This window comes from Thrips palmi, unplaced genomic scaffold (assembly GCF_012932325.1).
Source record: "Thrips palmi isolate BJ-2018 unplaced genomic scaffold, TpBJ-2018v1 HiC_scaffold_16, whole genome shotgun sequence".
Classification (NCBI taxonomy): domain Eukaryota; kingdom Metazoa; phylum Arthropoda; class Insecta; order Thysanoptera; family Thripidae; genus Thrips; species Thrips palmi.
In genome coordinates this window covers 15821703-15838129 of record NW_023144625.1, presented here as the reverse complement: position 1 = coordinate 15838129, position 16427 = coordinate 15821703, and the positions used below count along the sequence as shown (strand labels likewise).

Below are 16427 nucleotides of genomic sequence, written 5' to 3'. Positions count from 1 at the left end.
CTGCTGTCGGTTTGGAGTGACGGTGACCAGAACAGAAACCGACATAAGTATATAGAGAACCTAATCGCGCGAATCGGAATTCGGGATTTTCGTTTACCACGCGCGGCCCGGCTGTGCGTAACAATCACGCAGGTGGGCAAGCCGGCTTGCTCATCGTCATTGCCACGTCTGCCCGCCTGTCCGGCCATCTGTCCACCCGCCAGTCCGTCTGTCCGTCCGTCCGGTGCGCCCTCGAAGCGGAAAGCCATCGATTGTCAGAACCGGGCGAGGAGTGATGGGCACCGGGATTTGAGTGGAGACCTCGGGCCAAACAGGGGTGGGGGCGGGTTACCTTGCGTAGGGGATTTGGACCCCTGGGAGCGACTTTGAGGGAGGGGGAAAGTTGGAGGCACAAGCGCGGCGGTAGAGATGGAGGGAGACGGGGGGGGGGGGGGGGGGGAGTCGAGAAGCAAGGCAGACCCGGAGGATGCAGTGTGCAGCGGATTGGTTCTCGCGGCGTTGGTTCGCGCCACCATTAGGTGGCAGCCACTCCTCTCCGAGCTGGCAGCCCAGCTCGCAGCGCGCCAACCTGCGCCAATCTGCCTAAAAGGACCTCCCCGCGGCAATCTGCCCTGCGGCGCCCTGCGGCTCCTGCAACCGGCCCTGCGGCGAATAGGGGGGGGGGGGGGGGGAGGCGGCCGCCCGGGTTGTTTATTTGAAACGATAAACTGCGCGCCGCGGGAACGGGCCACTTTTCCCGCCAATTAGGAATGAGCCCGGGCGTTTTGGCGCCAAATTCGAAGCGAAGCCGAGGCCGCGCAGTGTAGCTGCACCGGAACAGGAAGGCAGCGGGGAAGTCCTGGCGGGGCGGGTCGCTCGGGCGGGCCGCGCTGGGGCAGAACAAGTGGCTCTCGGGCTGCACGCCTCGCCCCGCCCCGCCCCGCCCTGGCCACCAAACTCGCCACCAAGCACTGCGGGCCGGTGGACCGCGGCCGGCCTTGGCGTGCCTTGACGGCAAACCAGCTGCGGCAGGGCCTTGTTTACGGTGTTTGGAGCTCGGGGCGGACCGAATCCGTCGAGTACCGCAAGCGGTGCGAGCTCGGCGATCAATGAGGCGCCCCAAAGACCGACCAAGTTTTGCTTTTGAATGGGGTTGACCGTGGTTCAACTCCCGCTACCAGCCGAAAAAAAGAAAAAAACAACATTCCGGCCGCCACGTTTGTCCTCTTTCTCTCTATTTTATAAGTCTAATTGTTGCCCGTGACGTGGACAGTGCCTCGTCTCTCTCGGCGACACTCGTCAGGCCGTGAATGGAAGTCAGTGCGGAATGAATCAACTGACACAACGGGCGGCTCGCTTTCCTAATGAATTGCCGGAGCACCCCGCCTTGCCTCGCCTCGCCCCACCCCGCCCCACCCCGCCCCGCCCCACCTCACCCCGACCTGCCCTGCCCCGTTCCGTTCGCTGCCCGGTCATGATTTACGTTCAGTTATGCGAACGGATACAATAGCGGGAGGGCCTGGATGCTGGTGAGGTGGGCACTGGCACGGGGTGGGGCCATCGGTCAACCTGCTGTTGTTGTTGTTGTTGCTGATGCTGCTGCAAAGGCCGCCGGCATGTGCCTCGTTATGCCTGGAAATTATTGCCACTCTCCCCATACCGGGGGGAAGGTCCAATGATCACGGCGCGCTTTTGTCACCCATAAAAATCGAGGCATTTTTTCACGTGACAGAACTGCGTCGCACGCAAAAGCCGCTCGGGCCTGCCTATTACTTCGAGTGCAGCGACATGGATGCCTGATGCTGTTTTTGTTCCTGTTGTTGTCTGCAGATCCTTCCTCCGAAGCCTCTCCACGAGCGGAGCGGAGCCATCATGCTCGGGCCTGGGCGCGGATTCGGTGAGTCGGGTCCACGCGCCCTGGGCATCCAAAGCCTCTCTTTGTCTCTCTCTCTCTCTCTGTCTTTCTCTCTCTCGCACACATACTGGGGCGGGGAATGCCAGGCGGGCGAGGCGAGGGCTGCAGGCTGCGGGCGGGGGGACAGGGCGCGGCACGGGGCGGGCCAGTGCATGCTTTGATCGCAACCCTCGTCCCAGCCGGCCCGGCTCCGCTTCGGCTCCGCCGTGGCCGTCCGATCGTCTGGCTCGTCAAGGGCCGTCGTCGTGCTCTCGTGTTCGATACAATGTATGCCAGCCGTGCGTGGAGCGCCGCCCCGTCGGAATAAGAAGGAGGGCGACGTCGGGATGCCCACGGCCCTGCCGAAGGCCTTGCCGAAGGCACGCCAGGCCAAGAAGGCAGACAGTTTGGTTCGCCCCATCTCCTTCTCGGTCATCCTGAACTAGCACAAACTGACAAGGTTTTCACTTTGATGACGAACTGACCATCTAAATCGAAAGGGAACTTCGACGAAAAAGTGTGCCGGACTGCCATTTGAGCGTTTTGTGTCGCGAGGAGGCCCTGGAGGCTGCTCCAGGTGGGGCCGATCGGCTGGCTTGTGGTTGCGCGAGGCCTGCGCTGCCTGCGCCCCTCCCTATTGTTTAGGCATGACGTACCCCCCCCCCCCCCGCCCTAATGCGCTACACGGCGAGGCAGCAAAGCTGTGGAGGGAAGTTCGGCCGCGCTGAACGGCCGCCAAACGTGTCCTGTAATCCGATTGCCACAAATGGGATGCGAGCATCAAACTTAGAAGCCCCCCTCCACCTCCATCGGCAACCCCTGCACCCCTGCGCAGCAATCATCAGCAGGCAACGATTAACTGGAATTGCTTGTCGCCGACCCCCTCCCCTCCCCTTCTGCCCCGGCGGGATGAGCGCGCGCAGACAGCAGCCGAACTAGAAAAGTTTGCGAGGCTGGTCTGGCGGTCTGGCGAGGCGGTACCTGGTGCTGGCACTCTGCCTCTGGTTTGCTTGCCGCCGGCGTCACGCCGGATCCACTTTGCCCGATTGTTTGCATTTGTTTTCCCATCCTGATTTTCCGATTTTCTTTTTCACTACTCCTCTCTCACCGCGCTTCGGCCGCCGCCATTGCTCGGGCTTCCCGCCACTGATGGCGGGCTAGCGACCGGGTCGTTCCCTGTCGTTCCGCGCACTGCGCGCACGCGACAACGGAACTACGTGTTTGGCGTTCGTTCCACGTCAGTCTTCCCATTTCCCATTTCGGCGTTTGGCCCAGGCGGCCAAAGAGTGCCGCGTCTCGGCGGCGGCAGCGCGGCAGGGTTATTTTGGCAGGCGCCTCGGCCGCGCCTGGCCTGCCTGCCCACCATCTCGTCGATATGCGTTTATGCTGAACAGGTTTGCAGCAGACAGAATATTAGCACTATCTATCATACCCCCGTCAAGCCGTGAACTTGATGCTCCCCGTCTCTCGCAGGCGACACGACGGAAATTCCGGGGCCGCGGTGCTGATGCCCGGCGTGGCACGGCACGAGGCTGCTCAAACAAGCCTCGATTCATTGCATGCGGGGACTCGACTCAACAAGTGCAGTTCAATTCAAAAGAACAGCCACGGAACATGAGGAGGGGAAAGGGGGGGGGACTCGAGAAAGAGTAAACTAGGAAAACCTGTGTGTGCGCTTGGCTTACTACTGTACCACGTACGTAAGCACCCTCCCCCCTCTCTGGGCTCCGTTCTCTGTCTCCCTCTATCTCCCCATGAATAGACCCACTACATGTTGTGATGGTGAGAAGTGCAGGGTGATGAGTCATCTCCGCAGTTCGCAAATTGAGTTCCCCGCCTCCGAGCCCTCAGAGCCCTGCCAGCCCCGCCAGCCCGCCAGCCCTGGGCACGCCCTTGTAGCCACGTGTCCGCCAGCCCTTTGTCATGGCGTAGGGCCGCAGGGCCGTGGGGCGGCAGGTACGTCGATTGGCGGCCTCATTACTCAGAGACGGAGCCCTCGGCCGTCCTCGGCCCTCCGCCAGGCCCTCCACGACGAGGCCCTCCTCGAGGCCCCGAGGGCTCCAGGATGACGCCGAGACAATGCCCGTATCGGCAGCGCCTCCATTACCGCGTCGAAGCGAGAGAAGATTGGGGGCCGCGATGCATTTCGCGTCGTTTCTCGTCCGCATTACCAGCGGCAAGGCTGCAGCTCGACGAAAAAAAAAAATAAATAAATACAACATCATTATGAAACTCGCGGCGCGGCATTTCGCGGTCGCCTCGCGGTTCGCGCCTTCTTTCACTCGAGTTTGCTGTTTGCCGCACCGTCGAGGCCACCTTGCCGAAATTGAAAGGCTAATAGCAACACTGCGCTGCCGGCGGGCCGAAGCGGCAGCAGCGGAAGCAGCAGAAGCACGTCGCAGTTTTGGGGGAAATCCCAGCCTCGGCCCTCGGAGCGCCCTCGGGCTCCAGGCAGCAGAATGAATGAGGCTCAACGCGGCTCGTCGCTGGAGCCGTTGAAGCTGCGCCGCTGCGCCCGAGTGGGCTCATTGTGCTTCTGCAGGGTCCTCTGCAGGGTCTTTGCGGCGCAGAGGCCCAGGGCGCCCCGCCCCGCCGCGCCCCACCTCGCAGTGCCGTCACCCGTACGCCTTTTAATTTGCACTTTGCAGCACACCGTGCGCCAATTCCGCGCGCACTGCAGTGGACTGCTCCCGCGGCGAACGGCGCACCATCTCTCTCTCTCTCGCACCCGCACGGGACTCGGACGACACGGCCCGCGAGAGCGAGAGAGACAGAGCGACGAAAGCACGGCGGAGCGAGGAAGGGAGGGGGCCGGGGCCGCAAGGACGTGAAAGTGTAAACGTGTCAAGGTATGCAGATTCGGCGCGGAGAGCCAGGCAGCAGGGAAGCCCCTCTAACCCCACTGCGGCGCCGGCTTGCCGATGGCTTGCTCTGCGCCGCCGGCTCTCGCCCGCTCGTCACGATCCCGGTCACGGGCCTTGTCACGTGGCTCGTCACAGCGAGCGTCACGCAGTCACGTGGGGCACCACCAAACACTCCCCGCGGGCGCGAATGCGAGACCCCGGCGTGCCAGTTTGCACGCGAATGCGCGAATCCCCGGGACAGTGCCTGGGACAATGCCTCCTGTGGTTGGCGGAACGGAGCGTGGCACGGAGCGAGGCACGGCGTTGGCGTTGCGACTATTCAACGCATTCATCGCCGGGCTTGGCACCCCGGAGCCAAGCCGTGGCCGGCGTGGCCGGGGCCAGAGCGCCTGTCGAGTCGGGGATAGGCCACCGCCGCGCACCGCAGACTCCGGGCTTGCCTAACCTCCATTACCATTACCACTACGGGCTAGACCAACCTCCGGATGCCGCACTCAGGCCGGAGTCTCTCAGGGATTCCCTCCCTGATGCTAACCCTAGCCCAATGCATTGTTTGGACACTCTGTGTCCTGTCCCGCGACGCCAGAAATCTGCAAGCGGTGTCGGAAATCTAAGCAAACTGCACTTGTGCGCGAGACATCGTATAGTGCCTCGACGCGCCGCACCGCAGGCCGTGCCGTGGGCCCCGTGGGGGTTGTGGCGGCAGCGGCAAGGCGGCGTGGCGCGGCGCTGGTCGAAGGGAGGCCCGGTCGCGCCAGCGCGCCAGTCCCGAGCGCGCCGCCACCGAACACAGAGGGTGGCGCCGCGACGCCCCGCGACGCCCCCGCGACGCGTGTTTGGCGCCGTGCTTCTCGCCGCGCGCCCTGACGTCATGCCTCGCGTCGTGCTGGCGGCCCTGTAGGCCCTGGTCGTGGAGGCCGCGCGGCCCGAGGCCGAGGACGGTGGCGGGATGCCGGGCCGGCCGGACGCGGGGCCGGGATGACTTCGCCGCCGGACGAGGACCGTCCCGACGACGAACGCCCCGAGGAACGCCCCGAGGAACACCCCGAGGAACACCCCGAGGAACACCCCGAGGAACGCCCCGAGGAACGCCCCGAGGAACGCCCTGACAACAGTCCGGTTGACATGGTGGCGCCGCGTCACGTGCTGCGCAAGTCGTCGTCCTCCTCCTCGCCGTCCAGGTGGTCGTGGCCGTCCCCGCGGCGCTGGCGATCGGCGTCCACCGCGTCGGCGGCACCGCGCCGCTGCTGCTGCGTGTGCCTGTGCTCCGCGCTGGGCGTGCGCAACCTGTGCTGCGCGTCGACGCACCTGCACGCCGCCAACAAGCCCGGCAACAAGCCCAGGCCCCGCGGCCCCTGGCTGCTCGTGTGGGCGCTAACCTGCTGCGGCGCCAGCCGGGCCAGCCCGCCCGGGGGGCTCGGCTGTGGATGCACGCTTTGGTGTCCGCCGGAAGACGACCTGGAAGACGACAAGTGCCCCAGGCTTAACGCGGCCTAGAGACGAACCAGACTGGTAATTTTTTGTTTTTGTTGTTTACCCTAACGCCACGTCCTTTTGTTGGTGTTGTTGTTGGTCGAGTAGAGACGGATGCTGGCACCCCAGCCTTCTCATTTGGCAACCACGCGGAGGGACTGGCTAGCCGAGGGCTGCTGACTCGGCAGTTTTTGCCGTTCCATTTCGGCTTCGTGATTAAACCCCTGTCGGGCGGCGTGCCTCGCTAAGTACGCCCACCTCTCTTTCTGTTTATCCCTTCCTGTCTTAACGATGATCGCGTTCGGCGGCCCACCGCGGCCCCGGCCAGCCCCTGGGCCAGCCCGTCCCTCCGCCGTGCCGAGAACCACCCACTTAGTTCACTGCCTTTTGTTGGGGCTGCGGCCCTGCTCGGTGTGACCGATTCGACTAGCGCGGTCACGACGGGGAAGTGTTTTGTAGTGTAGGGCCATCCACACCTGCGCTCGATGCCGCACATCACCGTGCGCTGCGGCTCGCTGCGGCTTCCATTTTCACAGACGCGTCCCGCGAGCGTCCCCTCCACGCGGGGCAAGGGAAGGCCCTTCGCTGTCAGCGCGGCGCGGCGGCCCTTAGGCGGGCTGGGCCGGGCCCTCCACGCCGCGCGGCCAACTACGCCGCGCTCTTCGCCGGACGACGGCAATGGCCAGCTTCCCTAAGCAAGCGGCCGGCCCTCAGTCCTAGGCCCTCAGCCCTAGGCCCTTGGCACGGCAAGCACCCGCCGGAAGGTCCCGGCCGACCCTTCGGAGTGCTCGGCCCGCACGGCCGGCTCGGCCTCCTCGTGGTTTACTGGAGCAGCGCGCTGGAAGTGCCTTGCAAGGGTCTTGGAGGGCCGCACCTTAGAGGGCCTGCCGGACGCGTAGGGCGTGGCGGGGCGCGGCAGGGCGTGGCAGGGCGTGGCAGGGCGGGCGGGGGGGGCGCGGCAGGGCGTGGCAGGGGGGGGGAGGGCGCGGCAGGGCGTGGCAGGGCGTGGCAGGGCCGGCACCGTGGCAGGGGCGGAAGGGCTCAGGCCAACGCCAGGCCGTCAGAGCGGGGAGGGCGTGGCAGGGCGCGGAGCCGTCAAAGGGGGTGGCGGGTGGGGGGCGGGGGGCGGGGAGGGGGGGCAGGGCCCTGCAGGGCGTGTGAATGAGCGGGCAACGTGGGGGAGCGGGGAGGGGGTGGCACCCCCGGGCGAAAGGAGGGGAAGGGGGAAACACTCCCGTTGGCCCTTTTTCCGGCGGCCGCCCTGCAAGGGTTTCGGTCGCTCGGTCGGACTGCCCCCCGTTTTAAAGGGGCCCAAACACCAAGTTTATTCAAAAAGAGAAAAACGGGGGGGAAAAAGAAACATTGGCCTTTCCCAGGCGAAAATCCCCTCCACTCGCCTCAAGCACGGCAAGAAGTCTTCGGAACGCCGAACCTTGGGAACCCGCCACCGAGCCGGGGGCTCCCCTTTCCCGCCGCTACTTCAACCAGACCCCTTTCCCCCCACGGCCCCGGCCCGGGGGCGGCACGGCGGGGCCTCGCGGGCACCACTTGGCGCGGCCGCAGCACCGCGACGCCGCAGCCAGTGAATATTTGATGGCGAGGCGTGGTTCGGGGTTAGGGGTTCGAGTGTCTCGAGTTAGGGCGGCGATTGAGTGCGCGGCGCGGTTGCACCGGACGGGCCGCCTCGCCCGCCTCGCGCGCCTCGCCAACTTGTTTTCGAGGCAAGCGGCGCGCTCTAGTGGCTAAAACTTGGAAAACTTGGTCCACGAACGCGTACACGTTTTTCAGTCGGGTTCTCTCCTGTTTCCCCGGGTTTATTATTTTTTTTATTTTCTCAAATTATTAGCCTCGCATAGTGGGTCGGCCTGGAAATACCCCCGCCGAGAGCGCGAGCATCCTAATCTTCAGTCAACTCGCCTCCTTCTCCCCACACTCCGTGTGTATCACCGCAAAAAGGACCCTCTCGTTCGCCCCCTCTTAAAATCTCGTTTTGCGGAGCCCATCTGGCGCGGCCCGGCCGCGGCCCGGCCGGCCTGGCCGTTCGGGGGTCTTTATTTGCATTGCCGCTCGTTTGGCTAACGACCCTGGCAGCGCGGCAGCGCCTGCTGCAGCCGGACGGGCCGGGCCGGCCGCACACCGCACCGAGTCACTGATGAGTCACTGAAAACAAGTAGTCAACGCGCTCAGTCACTCTCCCCGTCACTCAGCTAGTCACTCGCCCTGTCACTCGGAAAGCCGCTCGCCAGCCACTCCATTCCGATCCAGACCATCGACCGGCCCACCGCCGCGGGGACTCGACCAGGCCCACGACCTACGGCGAGGCCTACGGCGAGGCCCACGGCTGCCTACAGCGTACTGCCCTCTAGGGTGCCGCGGGGTGCCGTTTGGCGACCCATTTAGGCCCTGCAGGCCACCAGGGCCACCGGGGCCACGCAGCCGGCTATAATTCCATAGCCCGCCGATGCAGGCGACGCTCGAAGCCGGCCGGTGGGGGCCGATAAACACAATGTACGGCTCGGAAATTTGGGAGTTACACTGCGTCGTGCGCCACCACGGCCACCGCGGCCGCCGCAGCAGCAGCCGTCGTGCCACCCCTTCCCCGCCGCGGCCCGCCCCCCTGTCCAGAGGCCTCTGATCCACCACAGCCCTGTGGGAATCCCCGGAGATATTAGAACGTTATTAACTTCAGCTCCCGACGAGCCCCACTGGAATCCCTCCCCCCACTCCGTTTTCCACCCCGATACCTCAGCCAATCACGGCCGCCCTCCAGTATCTGCGTCAGCGGCGTCAGCACGGAGCGCCTGCACGCCGAAGTAGTCCGCACTCCGCGAGGCTCTCCGGGTGGAAGGTGCCAGCCTGCCACGGCCTCAGCCAGGGCCTCAGCCAGGGCCTCAGCCAGGGCCTCAGCCAGGGCCTCCGCCGGGAGGGGTGGGTAGTGGGCCAGCGATCAGGGCCTCGACCGAATCAATCTACGGCCTCTAATTCGAGTCGGTTTGCGCGCCGGACATTGGCACACAGGCCCCAGCGGCCCCAGCGGCCCCAGCCGGGCCACATCAGCACCTCGCCGCCCGTAGTCCCGTAGTCCCGCAGCCCCGCAGCCCCGCACCCCAATATCCCGGACGCCTATCAGGGCGCGGACGCCCCGCCGAGCTCGGCGTCGCTCGGCGTGGGAGGGGCTGGCGCAATTAATTAGGGGTAGGGACGTCCCAACGCGCCGCCCAGCGCCGCCCGCCCGGTGTAGCTGTGTAGCCGGAGCCCAGGTGGAGCCCAACAAGGCCGTCAAGTACGTGAACCCGCCGCGCCACGCCACGCCACGCCGCCGGCCGAGTAACTAACTGCGCCGCCAGCGCCGTAACGCGGGCCAGGAAGGCGAGGGGCGTGTGCGATGTCTGCGCCTCGGCCGCGCCGCTGCTCTCCATTCCATGTTCTGGCGGTTCTCGCTCGCGCGCCAACAAATGCAACTGAAAACTGCAAAGTTTGGGGCCGTCCCACGCCTCGCCACGCCGCCACGCCCCGCCACGCCCCGCCACGCCCCCTCCGCGAGGCAGCCAGCTCGCAGAGCAAGGCCATCAAGGCACCCCCTCCCCTCCCTCCGGAGGCCGCGGCGGCACAGGCGGCACCCTGCGCCTTATTTCAGGGTAATTCGAGGGCGTGCGACGACGGGGAAAGGGGGGGGGGGCAAAAAACGGGAATGGCTAGAAGAGCGACCCGGCTGCGATTTCCGGATTGCACTGTCGTCGCCGGCGACCCGCGAAACGAACAGTAACGTCAGCGTTGCACCCTTTCACCGCTCCGAACTTTTTCGGCCTCGCGCACGCACGCCAACGAACAGGCGGGATGAAAAGTCACTTGCAAAAAAGAAAAAAGGTCATTGGTAGAAAGTTTGACCGGTTTGATTCTCTGTCGCCGAGCTTGCGCGTGGTGCTGATTTCATCAGACCTTTTTGAGTAGACTCACACACGACACGCGAAGCTACGAGTTCACCGCATCCATTGCGGTGCACTCGTTGAAACTCGGTCGCCGCAGACCCGCCCACATCCACATTCACGTGGCATCGCGCGACGTGCACGTCGTCGTGCACCCCGCCGGCATGTGCCGTTGCCGCCCCCGCCGCTCCGCGCTCCGCCCGCCCCGAACAACAACTAACTTGGAAACAAGCAGATAAATAAGCCATGGTTTGCCGCCGCGCCGACCCAGCCGACTAGACTCGACCGCCTGCAGGGCGGGCAACTTGAAGGCGAACAGGTACCGGTCGAAGGTTGGCGACGAAACGACGAACCAGGCCAGTGTTGGCGCCTTCCCGCCGTCGCCGCCTGCAGGCCGATTCAACTCGCCACTCGCACACGAGGGCTGGGCTGGGGGAGGGGGAGGGGAAGAGGGCAGCTCGTTATAGCGTGGGGCTTCAAGTTGCGCGGCGGAAAACTCAGCCAATAGCCTCCTCCGTTCGAACTTGGGCCCAGGGCCGGCGGGGGGTGGGGTTGGGGGCATGCCCTTATCCAGGCACTTTCCATGTCAGACACCTGGGAGACCGTGGCGTGACCATCGTGGCCGTGGACGTGGCCGACGGCCCGATGCTTCATGCCCCCACCCCCTCTGCCTGGTATCGCCTCCGTCCTGCTTGCCGTAATTCTCCAACCTGGTGTGCGCACACTGCTGGCCGCCCTCGCCGAGTGTTTTAAACGCAAACAGATTATGTGCCGCACCGCGCCACGCCGCCACGCCACGACCCCGTCGGCGCTTGGCCTGACGACGGCCACGTGGAGGGGGGGGGCGGGGTGGGCTCTGCCCGGCTGCTAACGAAACCAACCGCGCGAATATTCAACAAGTTGGAGTTACAAGTTTTCCGCGCCAAATCCCAGCTGCGGGCAGTGAGGCGAAGGAAAGGCAAAGGAAAAACTAAGGCCAGAGAATCAACGGAAAAATTATTTGGTAACTCGCTGTACACGGGAAAGAGGAAAAATTTATTTTGTAAATCTCTTTTGTAAACTTCAGTAAACTATAGATGAGGTAGCCACAGTTAGTTATTCTAGCTGTAGTGGTGGTCATTTGTTTTTTGAGCTCCCTTTATAAATACACCCTTGCTTTGTACATATGCCCCGCTCATACCATTGCCACCTATGTGTTTTTTCGACACTGTTTTTTGTACATTCTCTAAATAGACGGCTTCTTAGACCTTGTCTTTTTTATTAGCGACTGCTTTATAGGCCGGATAACCTTTTTTTTTTTTTTGACGTCTTTGGAATGAGATGTTGGCCGCGTGAAGCGCCCCCCGGCTGAACGATTCATAAAAGTCGTTTCGCCGCTTTCTCTCTGTCGCACTCATAGAGCTCCCATAATGGTGCGGGAGGGACAGAGCGACAAGCCGCTCTTAGTCCATCTGTTCCCTGAGCGGGTCCGAAGGTCCGAGAGCATGTCCCTTTGCAAACGACACCTCTTTCCCCTCTCGCCCTCTCATCCTCTCCCCAATCCCTCCTGCATAGGGCACATCGATCCCCCGGCCCTCCGCGCCTCCCGGCCGTGCATCCCCGGGGATGCTATTTATTTGGTTGGAGGCTGCTGGCTGCAACGCTCTCGACCTCGGTCTCGACGGCCTGCCTCGGCGACTCGCCATTGCAGCGAGCAGACCGTCTGCCCGTGCCCCGCCAGCCAGAAAGAAAAGTTTATGAACTGTTTTAATGGGGGGATGTTTTGTTTCAATGCGGGTGAGACGGCCTATTGCTGAATTCGCCATAACTCGACGCGATTTCGCCTGGATTTCGTCCACCCCTGCTGGCGGTGCTTTGACGGCTTGGGGGCTTTCCTTCCCGTTGTCGAGTCGGCTGCAGACGGCCGGGGCAGGCAGGCAGGCCGGCAGGCATCTCCTAATTGCGCGCCAAACTCGAAGCCTTGCTCTGGCTCGGCTGCTCCCGCTACCATTGCCGCCTGCGCTTCTCCCCCCCCCCCCTTTCCCTTTTGCCCCGCCCCGCCCTCAGCGCGCCGCCCTGCACGGCCACCAGGCTGCCCACAGTCCAAGCGCCGCAAAGCTTCAAAGGGACAAGTTTGGTTTCTGTGGCGACCCCGGCACCGCTGAAGCTGCTGCTGCTGCTGCTGCTGCTGCTGCTGCTTGGAAGAATGACTCCGAAGAGTCGATTCGTGGCGCTGTCTCTCTCGCACTCCTACGGGACGCCCCTCGAGTGCGAGAGAGACAGAGCGACGGGGCCATTGTCCGGCGCACGTCACGCGCCCCGTTTTAATGGACGCGGCCCGGCGCTGGAAATATTTGCTGAGCAGCACTTTATTGGAGGCCCGCCCACGCCCACACGTCCTGCCCGGCCTGCCTTGGCGCTGCGATGGTATTGAGGGACCACGAGGGAGTGAATGCGCAGCGCGATGCCCCTCCCTGCCGAAGGGCCCCCGGCGTCTGCCCCAGGCTGGGCAGGGCCCCAGGCTGGGCAGGGCCCCGGGCAGGGCCCGAGGACCGAGAAGGGCGTCGCCTAGCCTCGCCCCCGAGGGAACGCTCGACTGCAATTTGTCCAGGGCATTGTAGAGGAGAGCAACGCCGTAGTGCGGATCACTGCTGACTAGTGCGATGCAGTGCGACGGCGCGCTCGTGGAGTGGCCGTGACCGTCATGCCGATGGCGAATATCCTTATTCATGCGGCCATGACGTCGATAATTTATTCATACAGTTCGCGGTCACAAAGTCACAAAGACGCTCGTGGCGGGATGACACGGAATGAAGTCGGGCTGGACACGGCGGTCCGGAGCCACACGGAGAAGGCCGAGGCGGAGGCCGCCAGCGCGCAGCTCGCCGCCGAGGCCACGGCGCGCGCGCTGCCGCTCGCCTCGGACCGGACCTCGTCGTCCAGGCCCTGCATGTCCTCCAGCAGGCGCACGGCCTGCAGTATCCACGCCCGCGACGGCGAGGTGGCGACGTACACCGAGCGCGTGGTGGCGCGCCCGCACGCCTCCTCGGGTCGGCGCCGAGGCCAGGCCTCCACGCCCGTGATGGCGTGGGCCACCCCTGCAGAAGGCCAGGCAGTTGTTCCAACAGCGATCCGAGCGGCGATACGGTAATGGACTTGCCGGCAGAGCCTTGCCGGATTAACACCCGGATTTACAAGTGCATGTAGATGGCCTCGCGGCACGCCGCACGCCGCCCCGTGCGAGGCCGGGCCCAGCGCCAACAACACCGCGGCGTCCTGGGTGGCCACCCCAACGCGCGACGCGCAGGCTCATTCGAAGAGTCGTTTACGTCGCTGTCTCTCTCTCACTCATGGGCCGCCCGAATGGGTCCGAGAGAGACAGAGCGAGTTAGCCTCACCGTGCACCACGCCGTCGCACACCAGCGCGCCGCCCGAGTCGCCCAGGCAGAGGCCCTCGCCGCGGGGGGCGTCCAGGCAGAGCAGCTCAGCCGTCAGGGGGCCGGCGGCGTCCCTGGCGGGGAGCAGCGCCAAGCACAGCGTCACCAGCGGGACCCACTACACCAGTGGTTCTCAACCTTAGGGTCGCGAAAAAATTTTAAGGGGTCGCGGCGAGGTAGCTGGGGTCGTGTTTTGGGCCGATTTTAAGCAGCCACTGCGTCTGATCCGAGGCGGGCATTTTGCTCCCTCAACGGGCAATTGGTCTTTGAACCTTCCTTTAGCATGCCTTTGTTACGGAGTGTGATTATCAGTCTTAGTTTGGGAGCAGTATTGTCTCAAAGTTTACCAAAACGGTCAGAAATGTCTTTGAAAAATCGTGTTTTGGGCCGATTTTAAGCAGCCACTGCGTCTGACCCGAGGCGGTATTTCGTCCCTTCAACGGCAATGGTCTTTGGACCTTCCTTTAGCATGCCTTTGTTACGGAGTGTGATTATCAGTCTTAGTTTGGGAGCAGTATTGTCTCAAAGTTGGCCGAAACGCTCAGAAATGTCTTTGAAAAACCGTTGTGACTGTTTTGGTCACTTGAGACACTACTGCTCCAACTAGACTGATAATCGCATTCCGTAACAGAGGCGTGCTAAGAAGGTCCAAGAACAATTGCCCGTTGGGGAGCAATGCCGCTCGGATCAGACGCGTGGCTGCTCAAAATCGACCCAAAACATGTTTCAAAGACATTGAGCGTCTTGGCCACTTGGCAATGCTGCCCCCAACTAAGACTGATAATCGCACTCCGTAACAGAGGGATGCTAAGGAAAGTCCAAAGACCAATTGCCGTTGAGGAGCAAAATGCCCGCCTCGGATCAGACGCAGTGGCTGCTAATCGACCCAAACATGATTTTTCAAAGACATTTCTGAGCGTTTGGCCACTTTGAGACAATACTGCCCCCAACTAAGACTGATAATCGCACTCCGTACAGAGGGATGCTAAGGAAAGTCCAAAGACCATGCCCGTTGAGGGAGCAAAATCCGCCCGGATCAGACGCAGTGGCATGCTAGGAGGGGTCCCGTGGGGTCGTGAACTTTCCTGGGGGTCGCGGAAATTTTTGGCTACAAATTTGGGGTCGCGAGCCGAGAAAGGTTGAGAACCGCTGCACTACACTGTCAGCCAGTGTTGGCCGCCAGTGACCCCAGCGAGAGGAATGGCAATTGCTTGGGAGCCAATCAGCGCCACGCGTTGCGTGAGCCGCGCCACGGTAAAACAACAGCAGGCAGCGATTTCCATCGAACATCGGTCGGTTCGATGTTCGCGATGTACGACAGCCAAGCGCGGAGCCATTCCTGTCGACACAGTTTCACTTGCTGGCAAGTCGTTCACGCTGTTTCGGCTGTCGACGGCGGGGTGGGGTGGGGTGGGGTGGGGCGCGGCGACTAGGTGTGCGTTCAAGTCGCGGCGGCGACGCGCGGGCCCGGGGCAGCCTAGGACGGCAGAAACTACCACGCCACCCTGGCAAACTGCGGGCCCGCTGGCCGTCGCCCGGTCGCGGTGCCCCTAGCGGTGCCCGGCCCCCTCCCTCGCCAAAGTTGCCTACGTGTTCCGGGCTGCCTCCAAGCACGCAACCACACCGCTCCACTCCGCGGCCTGCGTGGCGTGGCGGCGTAGCGTGTCGCGACTGTCGCTTCCTCGGTCCTTGTCACACCCACGACGACCTGCCGCCCCGCCGCCCCACCCCCTCACCGCCGTGTTTCGTGTTGGCGGCACTGCCGGGCAGCCGCTGTGCAAATCGACCAGCGATCGTGCGCCGAGCATCGCGGGGGTCAGCGAGAACGATAATGGACAAAAATAAATTGGGTTTTGATCTCGGGACGCTTGGGACGCGGCCGCGCACGATATACCCTAGCGCCAGCACGGCCAACACGGCCAGTGCGCTCAGCGGGCATCGGGTCCGAGTGTCCGGGTCCGAGTGCGCCTGCTGGCGCGAGTCCTCAATTTGCCCGTTCCTGTTCCTGCTCCTCGTCCCCGTCCCCGTCGCCACACGAGAGTTTTTCCCGGCGTCGCCGCGTCGACAGACCACATTCCCCGCGTGTCCGTGATGTCCGCGCCAACAAAGTGCTGCACATACCAACCCTGCGGTGTGGAATTTGGAGCAGGGGTAGGCGTCGACGGCGAGGTGCGTGAGCAGTCCGTCGGTCCTGCCGGGGGCCTGGCCCACGGGCCCCAGGGGCGCGAGGTGTCCGCGGGGGTGGTAGTGGTTGCGGCGGGGTCCCCAGGGGCGGACGGGGGGCGGGGAGAACGACATGCCACGCGAGGCCCCGGGGGCGAGCCCCGCGGCGGTTTGAGTCGTGGCAGTGTCTGGAGCGTCGACCCCCAGGCCGGGGCCTCCAGAGCCCCCGGTGGGGCCTGTGGGGCCTGTGCCGACTGGAGTAGTGAGAGCCCCCCACGACCCCGCCGGTGGGCCGGGGGCGCCGTCTCCTTGTGGACTTCCCTGACGTCGCTCTGCCGAGGATGCCCCACTGGCGTTGCTGGCGCGTTGGGGCTCGGCAAAAGTAGTCCCCTCTGCCGGTCGCGATTCCGCCTGGAGGGCGACGCTTGGCGCGCGGGAACTGTGGCTGCTGGAGTTGAGGCGTGCCTCTGGAGAGGATGTCCTCGTCGCCGCCGTGGAGTTGGAGTCCTTCGGGTTCCGAACAACAGTTGAAGTAGTCCGTGCCGTGGCGTTCACCTGTCCGCCGTGCGCGCCTCCCTGCTCGCCGAGCGGGCCGTCGGCCTCCTCGGCCAGGCTGTCGTTGACGGCGGCGGCGAGTGCTTGGCCGTGATCTCGATGGTCGTCCAGGCTTTCGGAGGCCTGGTTCTGAGGGCTCGCCAAGGCGTCGCCCGGT

General features: G+C 64.0%; 1 protein-coding gene across 3 annotated transcripts in view; it reads left to right on the top strand.

Moving 5' to 3' along the window:
• Nucleotides 1–16427, top strand: part of LOC117642868 (pleckstrin homology domain-containing family G member 5) — a 60029-nt gene that overhangs the window by 4871 nt on the left and 38731 nt on the right. For all 3 annotated transcript variants that reach the window (XM_034381472.1, XM_034381469.1, XM_034381470.1), the window contains one exon: nt 1810–1876. Coding sequence is in view for 2 of the 3 variants with exons in the window: in XM_034381469.1 (XP_034237360.1) it covers nt 1810–1876 (67 nt within the window). In the remaining variant the exon portion in view is untranslated. The remainder of the gene's footprint in view (nt 1–1809; nt 1877–16427) is intronic.